This window comes from Limanda limanda, chromosome 7 (assembly GCF_963576545.1).
Source record: "Limanda limanda chromosome 7, fLimLim1.1, whole genome shotgun sequence".
Lineage (NCBI taxonomy): Eukaryota > Metazoa > Chordata > Actinopteri > Pleuronectiformes > Pleuronectidae > Limanda > Limanda limanda.
The window spans coordinates 21,245,133-21,258,689 of NC_083642.1; the positions used below are offsets into that span (position 1 = coordinate 21,245,133).

Below are 13,557 nucleotides of genomic sequence, written 5' to 3' on the forward strand. Positions count from 1 at the left end.
ATTCTACTCACACATCTACCGGTCAATAGCTCTGACCCCTCAGCCACAAAAGGCCTTTTCATCTCTCCTCTCAAACAACAGCCCATAGCAGCACTGTGACTCCCTGTGTGTGTGTGTGTGTGTGTGTGGGTGTGGGCGTGTGTGTGTGTGTGTATGGGTGTGTGTGGGTGTGGGCATGTGGGCGTGTGTGTGTGTGTGTGTGTGTGTGTGCGTGTGTGTGTGTATGTGTGTGGTTTGTTTTCATATGCAGGTGCTGCCTTTAACCTGAGGACGTCCACTGGGACTCCACTGGGAAAAAATTGTGATCCCACGTGTAGAGACCGTTTCTTGAGGAATGACTTGGTTTTAGGATTCAGGTTACAGTGTGTGTGTATGTGTGTGTGTGTGTGTGTGTGTGTGTGTGTGTGTGTGTGTGTGTGTGTGTGGCTGCCTGGTGTAGTTTTTAACATAAAAGTGATTCATAGAATTCAAATGAAGGCAGTAATGTTTTCCAAATATGAAAGGATTCAAATTAGGGTGCGAATTTTTAATTCTTTAGACAAGCCTTCCTTGACAAAATCTTTACACAACCTTCCAGTAATTTTGTATTTACACATTTGTATTTGTAAATGTACAGTGACATCAAACCGCTTATTTACCACCACCAAGGAGGATATTGTTTAATCTGTGTTTGTTTATTTGTCTGATACTTTGCAGGGTTACACTAAAACTACAGGACGGGTTAACAGTGATTTTCTCAGTTTCTTTAACATTGTGAGATCGGATGTTTCTCCACATTTCTGTTGATTTCTCGGTCAAATAAGGGACTGATTCTGGTGTAGTTCTAAATAAAAAATCTGGATTTAGTGAATTTAAATGGTTTCAAAAGGTGACTTATGACCTTCTGGATCATACATTACACAATCATTTCCAAAATATAATCAAGTCTCCTTATCAGAGGTTTGTTATGAGAACTGGCCAAAAGTGGTGCGACCATTTTATTAATTTAAAAGTAAGATCATTATGGAGACAAGTCTGTTGAATGCTCTGCACTTGAAATATAAACATTTTCTGAAACACTTCATAAAAATAAAAATTTGTACGCAGCTTTTCCTTTTTTTTGTGATTGTATCTTTTTATTATTAATTGTCATACAAATGTTCAAAATAAGTTTTAAGAGCTAAATGTAATAGCATAACAGCTATATAAACATACAACACATATGGACGTCCACTTGCACACTCACACACACCATCTTCATTCACATCCATAAAATTTGGCATATATCATTCGTAACGGAAGAGAAATATTCTCAACAGCAGATGCATTAAAACACAGTTTGTACTGTAACGTCGAGCAGTCCACGGATAAAACTCCACTGGAGTAAACAAATACTTCATAAGATTTGACAAAACCATCAGAACTCAACCTCCAGCTTAAAAACACAAGGGAAAAGCAAACAGATCAGAATCAATAATCAAAGCTGGACAATCTTAAAATAAGTGAGATCCTTGTGCTTAATACTACTTGTCCATCAATGTGATGCGACAATACAGAAACCCGCAATGAATGAGCAGGCTGGAAAATACATTTCCTACATAGTGAGGGAGCGGACAGATTCCCTCAGGTCTCAGTGTCTCAGGGAGTTTCTACCAAGGCCTCCACATGGGGCCTCTGCTGCTGCTGCTGCTGCTGCTTCGGCTGTCCTGCAGCACGGTGGGCCTGATGGTGGAGCAGACTGGGGAGGAGCTGCTGGTCTTCTGGACCTGACGGAGCTGCTCCTGCTGCTGCTGGAGGCCCCTCAGAGGAGACACACAGGCCTCTGTGTTGGAGCCGGCAGAGAGGAAGTGCAGCGAGTCCCTCCAGCAGTGAGAGTAGCCCTGGTTGTAGTCGCTGGGACAGAGGCCCGGCTGCAGCTGCTGCCTCAGGAAGCTCACGGTCATCTCCAGGATGTCGGCCTTCTCCAGCTTGGAGTTGGGCTCCTGCTTGTGAAACTCCTTCTCCAGGATCGCCTTGAGCTGCTCGATGCAGGTGTTGATGCGATCTCTGCGCATTTTTTCCACAACAGGTTTTCTCATCTGTGGAGGAGCAGACAACCAGGTCAGTTCATGATCCAGGACACACAATCAGATATTTGTTCTGTTCAAGCAGCTGCAAAACCACGGAAATCCTCATCACCACTCACCTTAATGTTATCTTTCACTGAGATTGCGATATGGTGCATTGAGGAGTAGTTACTGGAGCAGGGAGCCATGTCTGTGCAGGTGAGCTGGGCAGCTTCTTCTCCTTCTGGGCGGCAGTGTGAGCTCTGATGTGTCTGGAGGAGCTGCTCCTCTTTTTATACTGGGCCATTAGCATAACAAAGCCATGTGGCTCAGGCAGGGCTGGGGTTCCCACACTCTGACCAGTGGGACTCCCAGCACAACAATAGAACAGGTCAATAACTCACAGGGCATGTATCTGTGCGTGGCATGTTTCCCAAGATAAGCAACAGGTAATTAACACTTTATCAAGCCGTCATCTGAGGATTCATCAGGGAGCGCATGTCTGAATTACACTTTGTTTTTCAAACGTTAGATTAAATAAAGACGAGTGATACACCCAGAGTATCTTCAAAGGGCTCGGCTGCAATGAAAGACCAAATGCTTCACTGCTGTAAAACAATATAAACTGAGGGCTTTCATTTTCTCTTCAAAGACGGCTGCACTTCCTCTAAACGCATGTTGGTGCACAAACTGGAGCATCCAAACATGGGAGAATGTCCGTTTTCAACAACCTTTTAATATTGTTTTTTTAATTACTTGCAGTGCAATAGAGTTAGGTGACCAACACACACACACACATGCAGCACAAAACAAGAGGAGCGCTAGAATAGACCACTTCAACGAAAACAGAGTACAAACAGAGAGGAAACAAAAAAAGCAAAAGTAGCCTAGTCAAAAAAAGGAAGGGGCTCACAGTTTGGTTAAATTATTATTAATTTGAGGAAGAGAACACGAGGGAGGATGGAGCAGGTCGAGAAGTCTTTGGGGTCAGAGGTCAGAGTGACATCATCTGGCTGCAGGGGAAACATTTCTTTTTTTCACCTGTTGCTTTTACAACTTTGTGCTGCTGCTTAAACTTCAGGCTCCTAAACACAGGTTCAACTCCGGGCTTTTTGGTGCCTAAAGCAAAAATAGGATTTGGTGCATTAGCTTTATTTCTGCTCAAATAAAGGAAATGTTTTACTGGTAACTTGTAGCACAATAAACCTCCATATCTGGCTTTCACTTCCCCTTCATCTTTCTTTCATCCATTTTTAGTGCCCACCCTGATTTCTAATATGAAAAGACAATAAATTCACTAAATGTATTATCTTTATAACATTAGCTCTAAGTGGCCTTACAAAGGAACCAGTCTTGAGTTTAATTTAGCAGTTTCATCAATTTTATCATTGATTTGTTTAAAATAACTGTTTGTAGTTCTTGGATTATTGCTGTTTTTATTAGACTTAGTCTTAGAGAACAGCAGTGACTGAGTTCTGCTAAAACAAACGTAGACTTTAATTATAAGCTCTTGTCTTCTTCTCCTGAGGGCCTGCTGTAAGTGAACAGTGTCAAATTATAGTGTCCAGTTAATGGCATTATGAGAGGGCTGGCAGTGTGCCTGTGAGGGCCTCCATCACAGTCTGGCCCCAGATGTGAAGCCGGCCCTCGCAGGCGTAGTGTGAGTATTCCCGACTTCAGAGTTTCCCACCAGTCCCCAACATCAGGGTAAATGACCTACAAAAGCCATGTCAGTCCTCAATGCTCCACTGGGAATGTTAATTGATCTTTTGTTGCAGGACAAACAGCAACTCTATGTCCCCGGTCCATCTGGGAAAAATCAAGTCAACTGGCTTCAGCGCTTTGCCACAGATTGGTCTGTCTTTGGTCTGCGTTGACTTTTTTTAATTTAGGATGTTCAGCCAGCCATTTACAAAGCTGAGAGAAGTGCTTTAAGTTTTAATTAAGTCAAAGAATTCGGGCCACAACAGTAATATAACTTCATCGCATGTCAACTAAAAAAACTATCTGAAGCACAGGTTGATGAAAAGGCAGAATCTGCTGTTGGGATTTTAAATTTTAGCCACTGAAAACATTTCTACACCAGAAAACTGAAAGCATGAGTACTAAAATGTACTCAACAATGGTTCTAATTGAGATGAATGGACCTTGTGAGAGTGTTGAATTATTAACGCTCCGTCTGGTTTCAGGGGGGTCAATGCATGAAAAGTGAAAGTTTTCAATTCAAATCAGTTAAATGGTCAAAATTTTAATAATATCAAATAGATGAATAAATAAGAGTTTTCCACAATACAAGTATAAAAAGACTGATAATTATTATAATCATGTTTGGGTGAATGTACACATGTTTTAATGTTATTTCCCTCCTGTCTGCAGCCGAGCAGGTTTGTGACCTGTTGATATGTTGAGTGTCACAAGTGGTTTTTCACATTTCTGTTGATGCACCTGCATCATCACTGTATTTTAGCTTTTTAAACTCCACTCTTTGTTTTCTTGACGTACATTTGCATTGTGAGGAGTGTGGATAAACGTATTTTCTCTTTCTCTTCACTGTATCATCTGAAAACACTGTAACTGCCAATCTGTCCGACCGCGTTCACGTTTGCCTTTATTATCTGTCCTCGCCATTGATTTCATTGTCGACATGTTTGTGTGAATCTGTGCCTCCCCTGAAAGTTAGTGTGCACTACACGGCTGCTGGGGGTCTTTGTCTACAAGTGTGTGTGAAGATGAGTTTCCCTCCCACCAGCTCTGAATTCCTGCCATAAAGTCTCGGCCATTGCTCAGACCTGCGGCGGCACAGGGCGGCTTCCCATCAGCCATCTCTCTGTGAGTGTGGTATCTCCTGTTTCCCACACTCTGCGCCTATTCACTGGCCCTGGGACGGGAACAATAGAAGTGTGTCTTGTTACACATCACATTAGCTACGGTGTTTGATCTCCTGTTGAAGGGGGAGGGGAGGCGGCCTCAGCCAGACCATCTGGCCTGGCCAACGAGACCCTGAGAAAGTCCCAGGCAGGCCACATTCTCCACAACTTCTGCACACACTAATAGTTTTGAAAGACTTTTGTGGCACTTGAGACATAATTTAAGCACTAGACAGCATGCCACCACCACCACCACAACAGAAGTGGGACATGTGACACAAGTGGAGCAGGGGTGTCTCCGCACAGCCCAAGGCTTTCAGTGCTTTTTAAACACCTGTGCACCAGGCAGGTCAGATAAGATGTAATGTTAATGATCCCTGTGGGAAACACTGGATGGAGGAAAACAAAAAATCCCGGGGGAGAAGTGTGATCGCCCCCCCCCCCCCCAAAAAAAAATTGTAAAAGGTTGTTCAATGATGTGAATAATGAATTCTCTCAATAATATTATTCATATTATTTCATGTGTTTTGAACGCGTGTTGAAATAAAATGAGACTTTTTACAGAAGGACATTAAAATGGTGTGAAATAAGTGTTCACGTAAATCAGACCAAAACACTGATGTACTGTCATGGTAGTAAGAAATATTCAACCACTGGACTTCACTGCAAACTGGGTTTACAGACATACTATGTAATCTGCACTTAGGGTAACAGAATAAATTTCAAAATATTCTCAAATTCAATATTGTAAATATGTGTAGTTGTATACTGTAATTGTAATATATGTTGCTCCTTATATGGCGGAACATTTTATTAGTTTTGCGATTATTTGCAAGTGTTTGTGGATTTTTCTCACAAATGTGAACAAACCGAGGTAGTTACCCTGATCTGACTGATCTCATATTTTTTGCATGGCCAAACAGACCGCTGCAGGAATCAAACTCTACTTCCTATGCTGCTGTTCCCTGGAGCAAGACACTAGTGATGCTGCAGTTAGTTGATGCTGTGCTCAGGAACTATGTGTGATTGGATTTGCTGAAGTATATAGAACTTAATTATTGATTCAGTCATTAGATAAATTTAGCTGAACACAAACTACATACCTTAAAATAAGATCTTCTCTGTACTTTGTCCTCTGACTCAGTACTGAATATTTGTATGAATAAAGTGAAAACATCAGTGTTTATATTTGCAGAACTTCATGTTTCTCATTTATTTTTTTGAAACGTTCATAGGTAACTTCCACAGGAAGCAATTCAACAGATTCTTTCAGTAAAGATTGATGTCAACATAAGGTACCTTCACAAAAGGTATAAATGTGAAGGTGAAGAAAACATACATGGTACAATTTCAGCAGTTCAACACACAGAGGCCAAATAATGGTTACACATAGTCACAATAAAGTATAATCATCACAAGATTTACAGTAAAAGTGGATCCATGGGATCCATTTATGTAATTTAGCTGATTCATCAGCACCAAGCTGATGAGACGCATCAGTCAGTGATACTCAGTATCAAAGATAAACAGTGGTTCAACACATCAGAAAAACAATGTCTCAGACATTTAGTTTCAACCCAACATGGGTCTTAGAAGAAGATCATTCAGGGATGTTTGTAGAACAAACAGGATCTGTTGTTCCACAGGAACAATGAACACAACCACACAGTCAACACTCTAAATTATAAAGAGTATAACATGTGTACACATGGTGTAAATAAACAGAAAAACCTGATTCTTTTCAATCCTTCCAAAGGATTACTGGGACATTTACCCCATTTCCATACACTAATAAAACCCTCAAACAATATTGATTCTTCTGCCAAAAAGCAAACAGACTTGAGTGAGTCTTTAACTTTCTGTCCATGAGATTCACAGACGTAGTTTTCTTTCTCCGTCCTACCAGGGCCTCCACAGACCACAGCTGGCCTGGCTCACACCCTTGTTGGAGCTGACTTGGTGGTGAGGAGAGCCGGGAGGTGAAGGGCTGCCGGGGCTGCGGCTGCTCCTGCTGGACCCCTGCAGGCCCTGGAAGTGGCTGAGCAGCCGCCTGTGGGCCTGGGTCTGGACATCGCAGTGGGAGAGGAAGCTGACGGCCTCCTGCACACAGCGGGAGTAGCCGTCGCTGGCTGTGGTCGGACCAGAGGTCAAGCTGACCTGCTGCTTCTGCTGCTGCCAGCCTGTCATGTAAGACACAGCCATCTCCAGGATGTCAGCCTTCTCCTGCTTGGAGTCGGGCTGCTGCCTGAGGAACTCTGGGCCCAGCAGAGATTTCAGCTGCTCGATGCAGATGTTGATTCTGTCTCTGCGCAGTTTCTCAACCATCGGCTTTCTCAGCTGGAGAAAACAAGAAAGAGAAAAACATTTAGTCCACTTGAACACATGAAAACCTTTTTTAAATGTCATATGAACAAACTGATTTGATAGGAGTCCTAATGGAAGAGATGTTTACCTTATGAGCAGGAGTGAGATGCTCCTTAGAGTAGCTTGCTTGTCCAAAAACAGTGGGAGCCATCGCTGTAGTGTCAGAGTGTTCCTGTCTGAAGAGCCAGTGGAGTCTGAGCTGCCTTCTCCTCTGCCTCGGCCCTGTATTTATACGCCCACATCTCCATATGAATGTGTGGGTCTTGGGCTTGTTGGACTTTCTCACAGTCCCTGGGCCAATGAGAGCGCTGGGAAGGGCTTTGAGGAACGCAGGGCTGCCACATGCTCAATGAAGTGTTTATAGCCGTGGGGACAATGAGTGTGTCTCTGGGGAGCAGGTGGAGGAATAGACTGGGAAGAGAAAGAGCCCCCGGGTGCAGGCAGGGGTGGGGTGGGGGGTGGGGGGGTGGGGTATAGAGCTGGGAGACTGACCCAGTGTGCTTGTGTTGATATGGGAAAGTGGTGACCCCAGAGGGGGAGCACGCCGCTGTCTCATGTCCTCTCCACCGCCACGTAATTGAGCACAAAGTGCCTCCGCCACCAGGCACACGTGGGTGTTACAGAGGGGCAGCCATTAGAAAAGATCAACATGCAGCCACTTCCACCAGTTTGACACGGCAGACTTCCCTCGTGGAGCCCGTGTGCAACAGTTGAGACGCCAGGAGAGGAACCCATTTCAAAAAAGAGCATCTTCTCTCTCTGCAAGTTGGGAGAATCAGAACACTTAATAAAAACTTGAAGGAATAGAAAACGTAAGCTGTGGATTTTTATGATCTATGTGTGTTTGCGGTGAGACGCCAACTGTCATTCATATCACACCCACACGGTTCAGAGGAACCAGGTTATTTGACGTTTGGAGTTTATTTTAAAAGACATTATCAATAAATAACTAAGGATGTTTTCCTTTGTTTTACTCGTTTACTTAATTGATAATGATTCAGTTCGTTTTACTTTTTAAAAAGAGCGATAACATACATTCCCAAAGCCATGACTATGTAATAATAAAGCGTTAAGATGAATCTAGTGTAGGTAGGTATAGACACATAGAGGTTATATACTTGGAAACTCTAAACGAGTATCATGGAAAAATCGATATGAATATTGGTTATTTTCCCGGGAAAAAGTGTTTAAAGTTCAGTCTGCTCTGTGGTTTGATGGTGTGTGACTGTGAAGTGTTGAGGTGTGAGAGAACAACTGTAAACATCCCAACAGCCTCCACACTCCGAGCACATGTTCACACATCAGGAGAATCACCCACACAGACAGACACACTCCCGCTCACTTTCCCTCCCACACACACACACACTCCCAAACAGACACACACACACACACACACACACAGCTGGCTGACCTGCCTGCTGCTGGCCACGTCTCAGTCACACGCTCCCTTCCTGCCTAGTGTGGAACGTGGGAGCTACTGTGGTCCCAGGCTTCCCACACTTCAGTGTTAATGACACTGAGGCCGGCTGCACAAAGGAAGTGTGCCCCATCCAACAAAGATTGACTGACCACCCCCCCCCCCCCTCAACACACACACACACCCAGGAAGACAGGGCTGTCAACAGGGCTTCCAGGCACACCATCTGGACGGATCGTACACTATTGTCAGCCAATGGAGCATGGGAGACGTTCACCGTGAGAATTGGAAGGGATGAAATAGAGACAGAAAGTTAAATAGGAAGAATAGGGGTGTGTGTGTGTGAGTGTGTGTGTGTGTGAGAAACTTTGAAGATTGAGTTGGATGATGTTTGGGAAGGAAACTGTCTAAATATCAAATATTGTTTGACATAAAAAGTGAAAAAAAAAACAATGTTTTAAAGTTTCACATTATAAGAAAAAATATAATGGAAAAAATAGGCACTAAAAACACAAGTTTAACAAATAGAATAACATTACAAAGTTTGTTTCTAGCAGTTGTGAGCAAATCTTCTTTTAAAGGCGCTACTCCTTCAAAGTTTATTAAAATTCAGTAAATATTGAGAGTAAAAACATGGAAGCTCAGATCACATCTTTGAACTGAACACCTCTCTCCACCATGTTGTTACACTGGACAGATTTCTTCTTCATGTGAACTTCCCTCTCCTCTGCGTGGGTCGTCTTCAGGCAGATGTTTCTCCTCCACGTTCCCACCACATATCAGTCCACACAATACCCAGGATACCTCCGCATCAGCCCAGTGACAAGGGGCCCGGGAAGGGTCCCTCCCACATTTTTGTTTGGTTTGGGGGCCATTGTACCCCATGAATTCAACTAATTCATTCACATCCTATTGTCATAACGCTGCTTTGTGATTGGCCAAACACTGTGAGAACCAGCATTGCATTAAATCGATGGGAAAGTTGGTTTAAGTATATAAAGGATGGAAGAGTTGGTGAAATCAGAACCGTGAACGCCACTCGTACCCGCACAGGCCTGGACTGACCGGACGCCATCACACCACACGTTCACCATGAGGGATCAACACACAACGTAAGCTCAGCACAAGTTCATTAGATCGTTTTTTCCTTCTTCAAATCCTCTTATTGAAGTATGTTAAGGATCAGGAGTGTTTAGGTTTGAACAGGTTATCAAGGCTCAGATTTTTGCTGTTCAAGGGTAATTTCAGCCTAATACACTTTCGTGCTTACCTAGGATTTAGATTTTTCGTTTGATCAGGTAATATTCAGTTTACACTGTAAATATATTTTCTATTCTTCTTACATTTTGATAGTTTCTTCTATTTATATTGCATGTTTACATATTTATAGATTTTTTGATCGTTCACTTTGCTGCTGCAATGCACTTATCTTGTGTCATCTTATCTTATCTTATCTCAACTTATCTGTCACCTTGTCTCATCTTATCTTAGCTTAACTGATTCTAGAAATACAATTTCTGTTAAATTTTCTTTAATGCATTATTCCTATTGTTGGGAGCACCACAAGTGGAATACTTTTCATTTTGTGCTGTGGCAAAAGGAATCCAACAGATGGATGAGAAAAATATGTACAAATAAAAATATCAACATTAATGGAAGCAAAAATATTTTCTTGATTTCTGTGAACAGGCCCTTTAAAAAACTGCTGTAATACTCAACATTAATCTGATGTTTCTCTTCTCGTCCTCAGCCTGTGCAAGATGATGAAGATGGAGAGGAAGTGCACAGACAGGGCAGAGAGGCTCCGCTCGGCCCTGGAGAGCCAACTCGACTCTGGGGTGTCCAGCTCTGACGTGTGGGACAAGACAGTCTCCTTCTTCACTGTGAAGAAAGCCTTGATTTTCCCCAACGGCTACACCCGATCCTCCAGGAAAGCCATGAGGCTGTTCCCTTCACCTGCCGAGGACGTGGCTCCACTGTGCTGCCAGTGAGGAGTGGACACATGATGCAACATGAGGGAGAGTGTGTGTAAACATCAACACGATCTGAGGCCCTGAGCATCTCCACGTCATGTCAAGAAGAAAAGAAGAAAAGAAGAAGAGAAAGGATAGAGAAAAGGACGTTTTTACTCAGCAATAAGGGTAAAAAGTTGGAGAAGATTGGAGTTCTATACTCCTCGTCTATGACCATGCACACTGTGATGTTATTGGTCCACAAACGTGCCTAAAATGTGCATTTTATGCCTTAAACCTAAACGTAGTTTTCACCACTGGTCACTGAAAGACCTTGTTGTCGAGGACGTGTTCATTTAGAGTCGTATTCCTTTGTATAAAGGTGAAATGTTTATGCCAATGCATATTTGTTTTGTAAATGTTTTTATCACATTGTGAATGATATTATTTTTTTAATGTTACGTATAAAGTGTGAATTAAGTGCCATGAATGAAATGTGCAATATGTGATTTTGAAAATAAAGTGTTTATTCTTTCTTTAGTGTCTGTGTTAGAAATTATTCCCACTTCATTCTGACCAGTTGAAAACTGTTTAACAATTAACCAATCTCATATCCCAGTGTCACCATCTAGTGGTCACTGTGCAGCAATACATCAAGATATGATCCACACAGTTGCAGCTTCCTCTCCTAGTCCCCCCATCATCCTCATCATCCTCATAACAAACCTCAGAACGTCCTTCTCCTTCAAATAATAAAAACTGCATTTCATTCATACTGTATATTTAAATAAAAAGTCAAATTAATATTGAGTTTTGACAGTATTTTTACAGTATACTTCAGGTAAGAGTAAAAGTTTTGAGGACTTAAATACAGTAGAAAGAAAGTCGAGATAATTAGGGCCCAAGCTATTGAAATTGTAAGGATTATTATAATTAATCAGGCAAATGAATTGTATAATAATTGAATAATTTCACTGTGCATTTTCCTATCACCACCAAACTTCTGTCTCATGATCAGAGTCCAAGCCTGAACAGCTCTATGTGTAAATATTTCCTCAGCCATTATTTTTTTTTTTTCAGGCATAAGGCACATGCTCTGGCCCGCTCAGTGCTGCATTGCAGTCCTAGGATTTTTTTTTTTTTTTCGTTTTTTATTTTTAATCTGTTTTTTTATTTAATTTACCTCCTGCGCAGAAGAGGAATGCGCAGGATTAATTTAATTTAATTAGATTTTTTTAATTTCATTTATTTATTTATTTTTGTTTTTAATTTTCTAGTGTTTTCTCAGTATTTTCAGTTTAGCCTTTTTGCAATCTTTTCTAGTTTCCTGTATTTTGCACGTTTGTTTTGTTTTGTAGGAACCTTAGCCTTAATTTAAGGACTCTTTTGTTTTGCTACTGAACTTTGTTTTGCTTCCTTAACTTGTATTTACTGATTATAATTAGGTGTTATGTTAAAATAAGAAGGTGACAACAGAATAGCAAACCAAAACGGACTGGTACCTGCATGTTTGTGCTGCTCTAGATTCATTAAAAAGTGTAAAAATGACTGCAACTACATGTATGTTATATATGTTTTTGTTTGTATATATATACACGTTATCTCAAATGTTTCCAACCCAAAAGTTAATTCACGTAACGGGTCATCTAATGTCACTTGTTGCCATTATTTTGTTACTACTTGCTGTTACCGGCATTTTAATTTGCATATTAGTTAAATATTTAGTTTCACCCAAAACATTTAGATTTAACATTTAGATTTAGATTTAACATTTAGATTTAGATTCAGATTTAACATATAGATTTAAATTTAACATTTAGTTTTAAATTTAACATTTAGATTTAGATTCAGATTTAACATTTAGATTTAAATTTAACATTTAGATTTAACATTTAGATTTAGATTTAAATTTAACATTTAGATTTAGCATTTAAGTGTAACATTTAACATTTGGATTTAAATATTTAAAATATCTCTAAGTTGACAAATATTGTTGTAAATGTGCAAAAAAGTTACTTTCAAAAATTCACACCAGTTTTTTAAACATGGTTTGAAGCTAAATGTGACAAAATGTTGCTGTTATTTTCAGCGTGAGCTGCTTTACAAACGGCACCCCATAAAGCACGGCATGAATATTAAATGATGCTGCTGACCAATGGGTTTCCACCGTGAGTCCTGACGGAGTCACGGCATCAAGCGATGTGAAAAGGAAGTGAAACTTTCTGACACTGACATCGCGGTGTTTGTTAGTGAGGTGAGACGTGAGACCCGTCTTTACTCACGGTTTATTCAGATTCAGACCTTTGTCGTCCTCACGAGCTGCTGAAACATTGACATCAACATGTCTAATGTTCAACAATAAGTGTTCTCTGCAGGAACAAACGTTTCACAAGCAGCCACCCGTCCAGCCTCCTTCCCCAGGAGCAGCACCTGGAGGCGGAGGCAGCCGACCCACCTGCACTACCACAACCTATTCCATTGGGTTTTGAATATATATCTGTTCTGAGCTTTTTCACAGGACATGAATATAATGTGTTGCTTTATTGGGCACAGTAGGTTATTCATCTTTTTTTAAGAATGTAAACAGCAGCGGGGAACAGAAGAGGTTACCCTGGGTCAGATTGGAATTATTACGGCTTTATTAATCGTACGCTAAACTCAAAAAGCAGACATTCAGCAACAGTTGAACATTGTAGCAGCGGGAATATGCGAATAAACAAGAAACTGGGTGAACTCAACACCACGCATTCAACTCTGGAGTACAAGGACACCTTTTCAAATGTTTACGTTAAAAGTTGATCAGTAACTTAGGATAAAACTTGGCCGATCTTTGCTTTTAAGAAATCTGTTGTTGGAAGTGTGTTGCCAGTGATTTCAGGGAAAGAGAGCAGAGGAGAGAAACTGCTGCTGGGGGAGGAAGAAAAAACCAACAA

At 41.3% G+C, this 13,557-nt stretch overlaps 2 protein-coding genes across 2 annotated transcripts; both read right to left on the reverse strand.

Moving 5' to 3' along the window:
* Nucleotides 1–1,628: 1,628 nt before the first annotated feature.
* On the reverse strand, nucleotides 1,629–2,337 carry her12 (hairy-related 12). Its single transcript, XM_061075551.1, is given in 3 exon segments — nucleotides 1,629–2,057; nucleotides 2,165–2,283; nucleotides 2,286–2,337. Coding segments are annotated over 3 exon segments (600 nt in total).
* A 4,453-nt stretch (nucleotides 2,338–6,790) lies between these two features.
* On the reverse strand, nucleotides 6,791–7,599 carry LOC133005680 (transcription factor HES-5-like). The gene is given in 3 exon segments (XM_061075434.1): nucleotides 6,791–7,228; nucleotides 7,344–7,431; nucleotides 7,433–7,599. Coding segments are annotated over 3 exon segments (693 nt in total).
* Nucleotides 7,600–13,557: the final 5,958 nt, after the last annotated feature.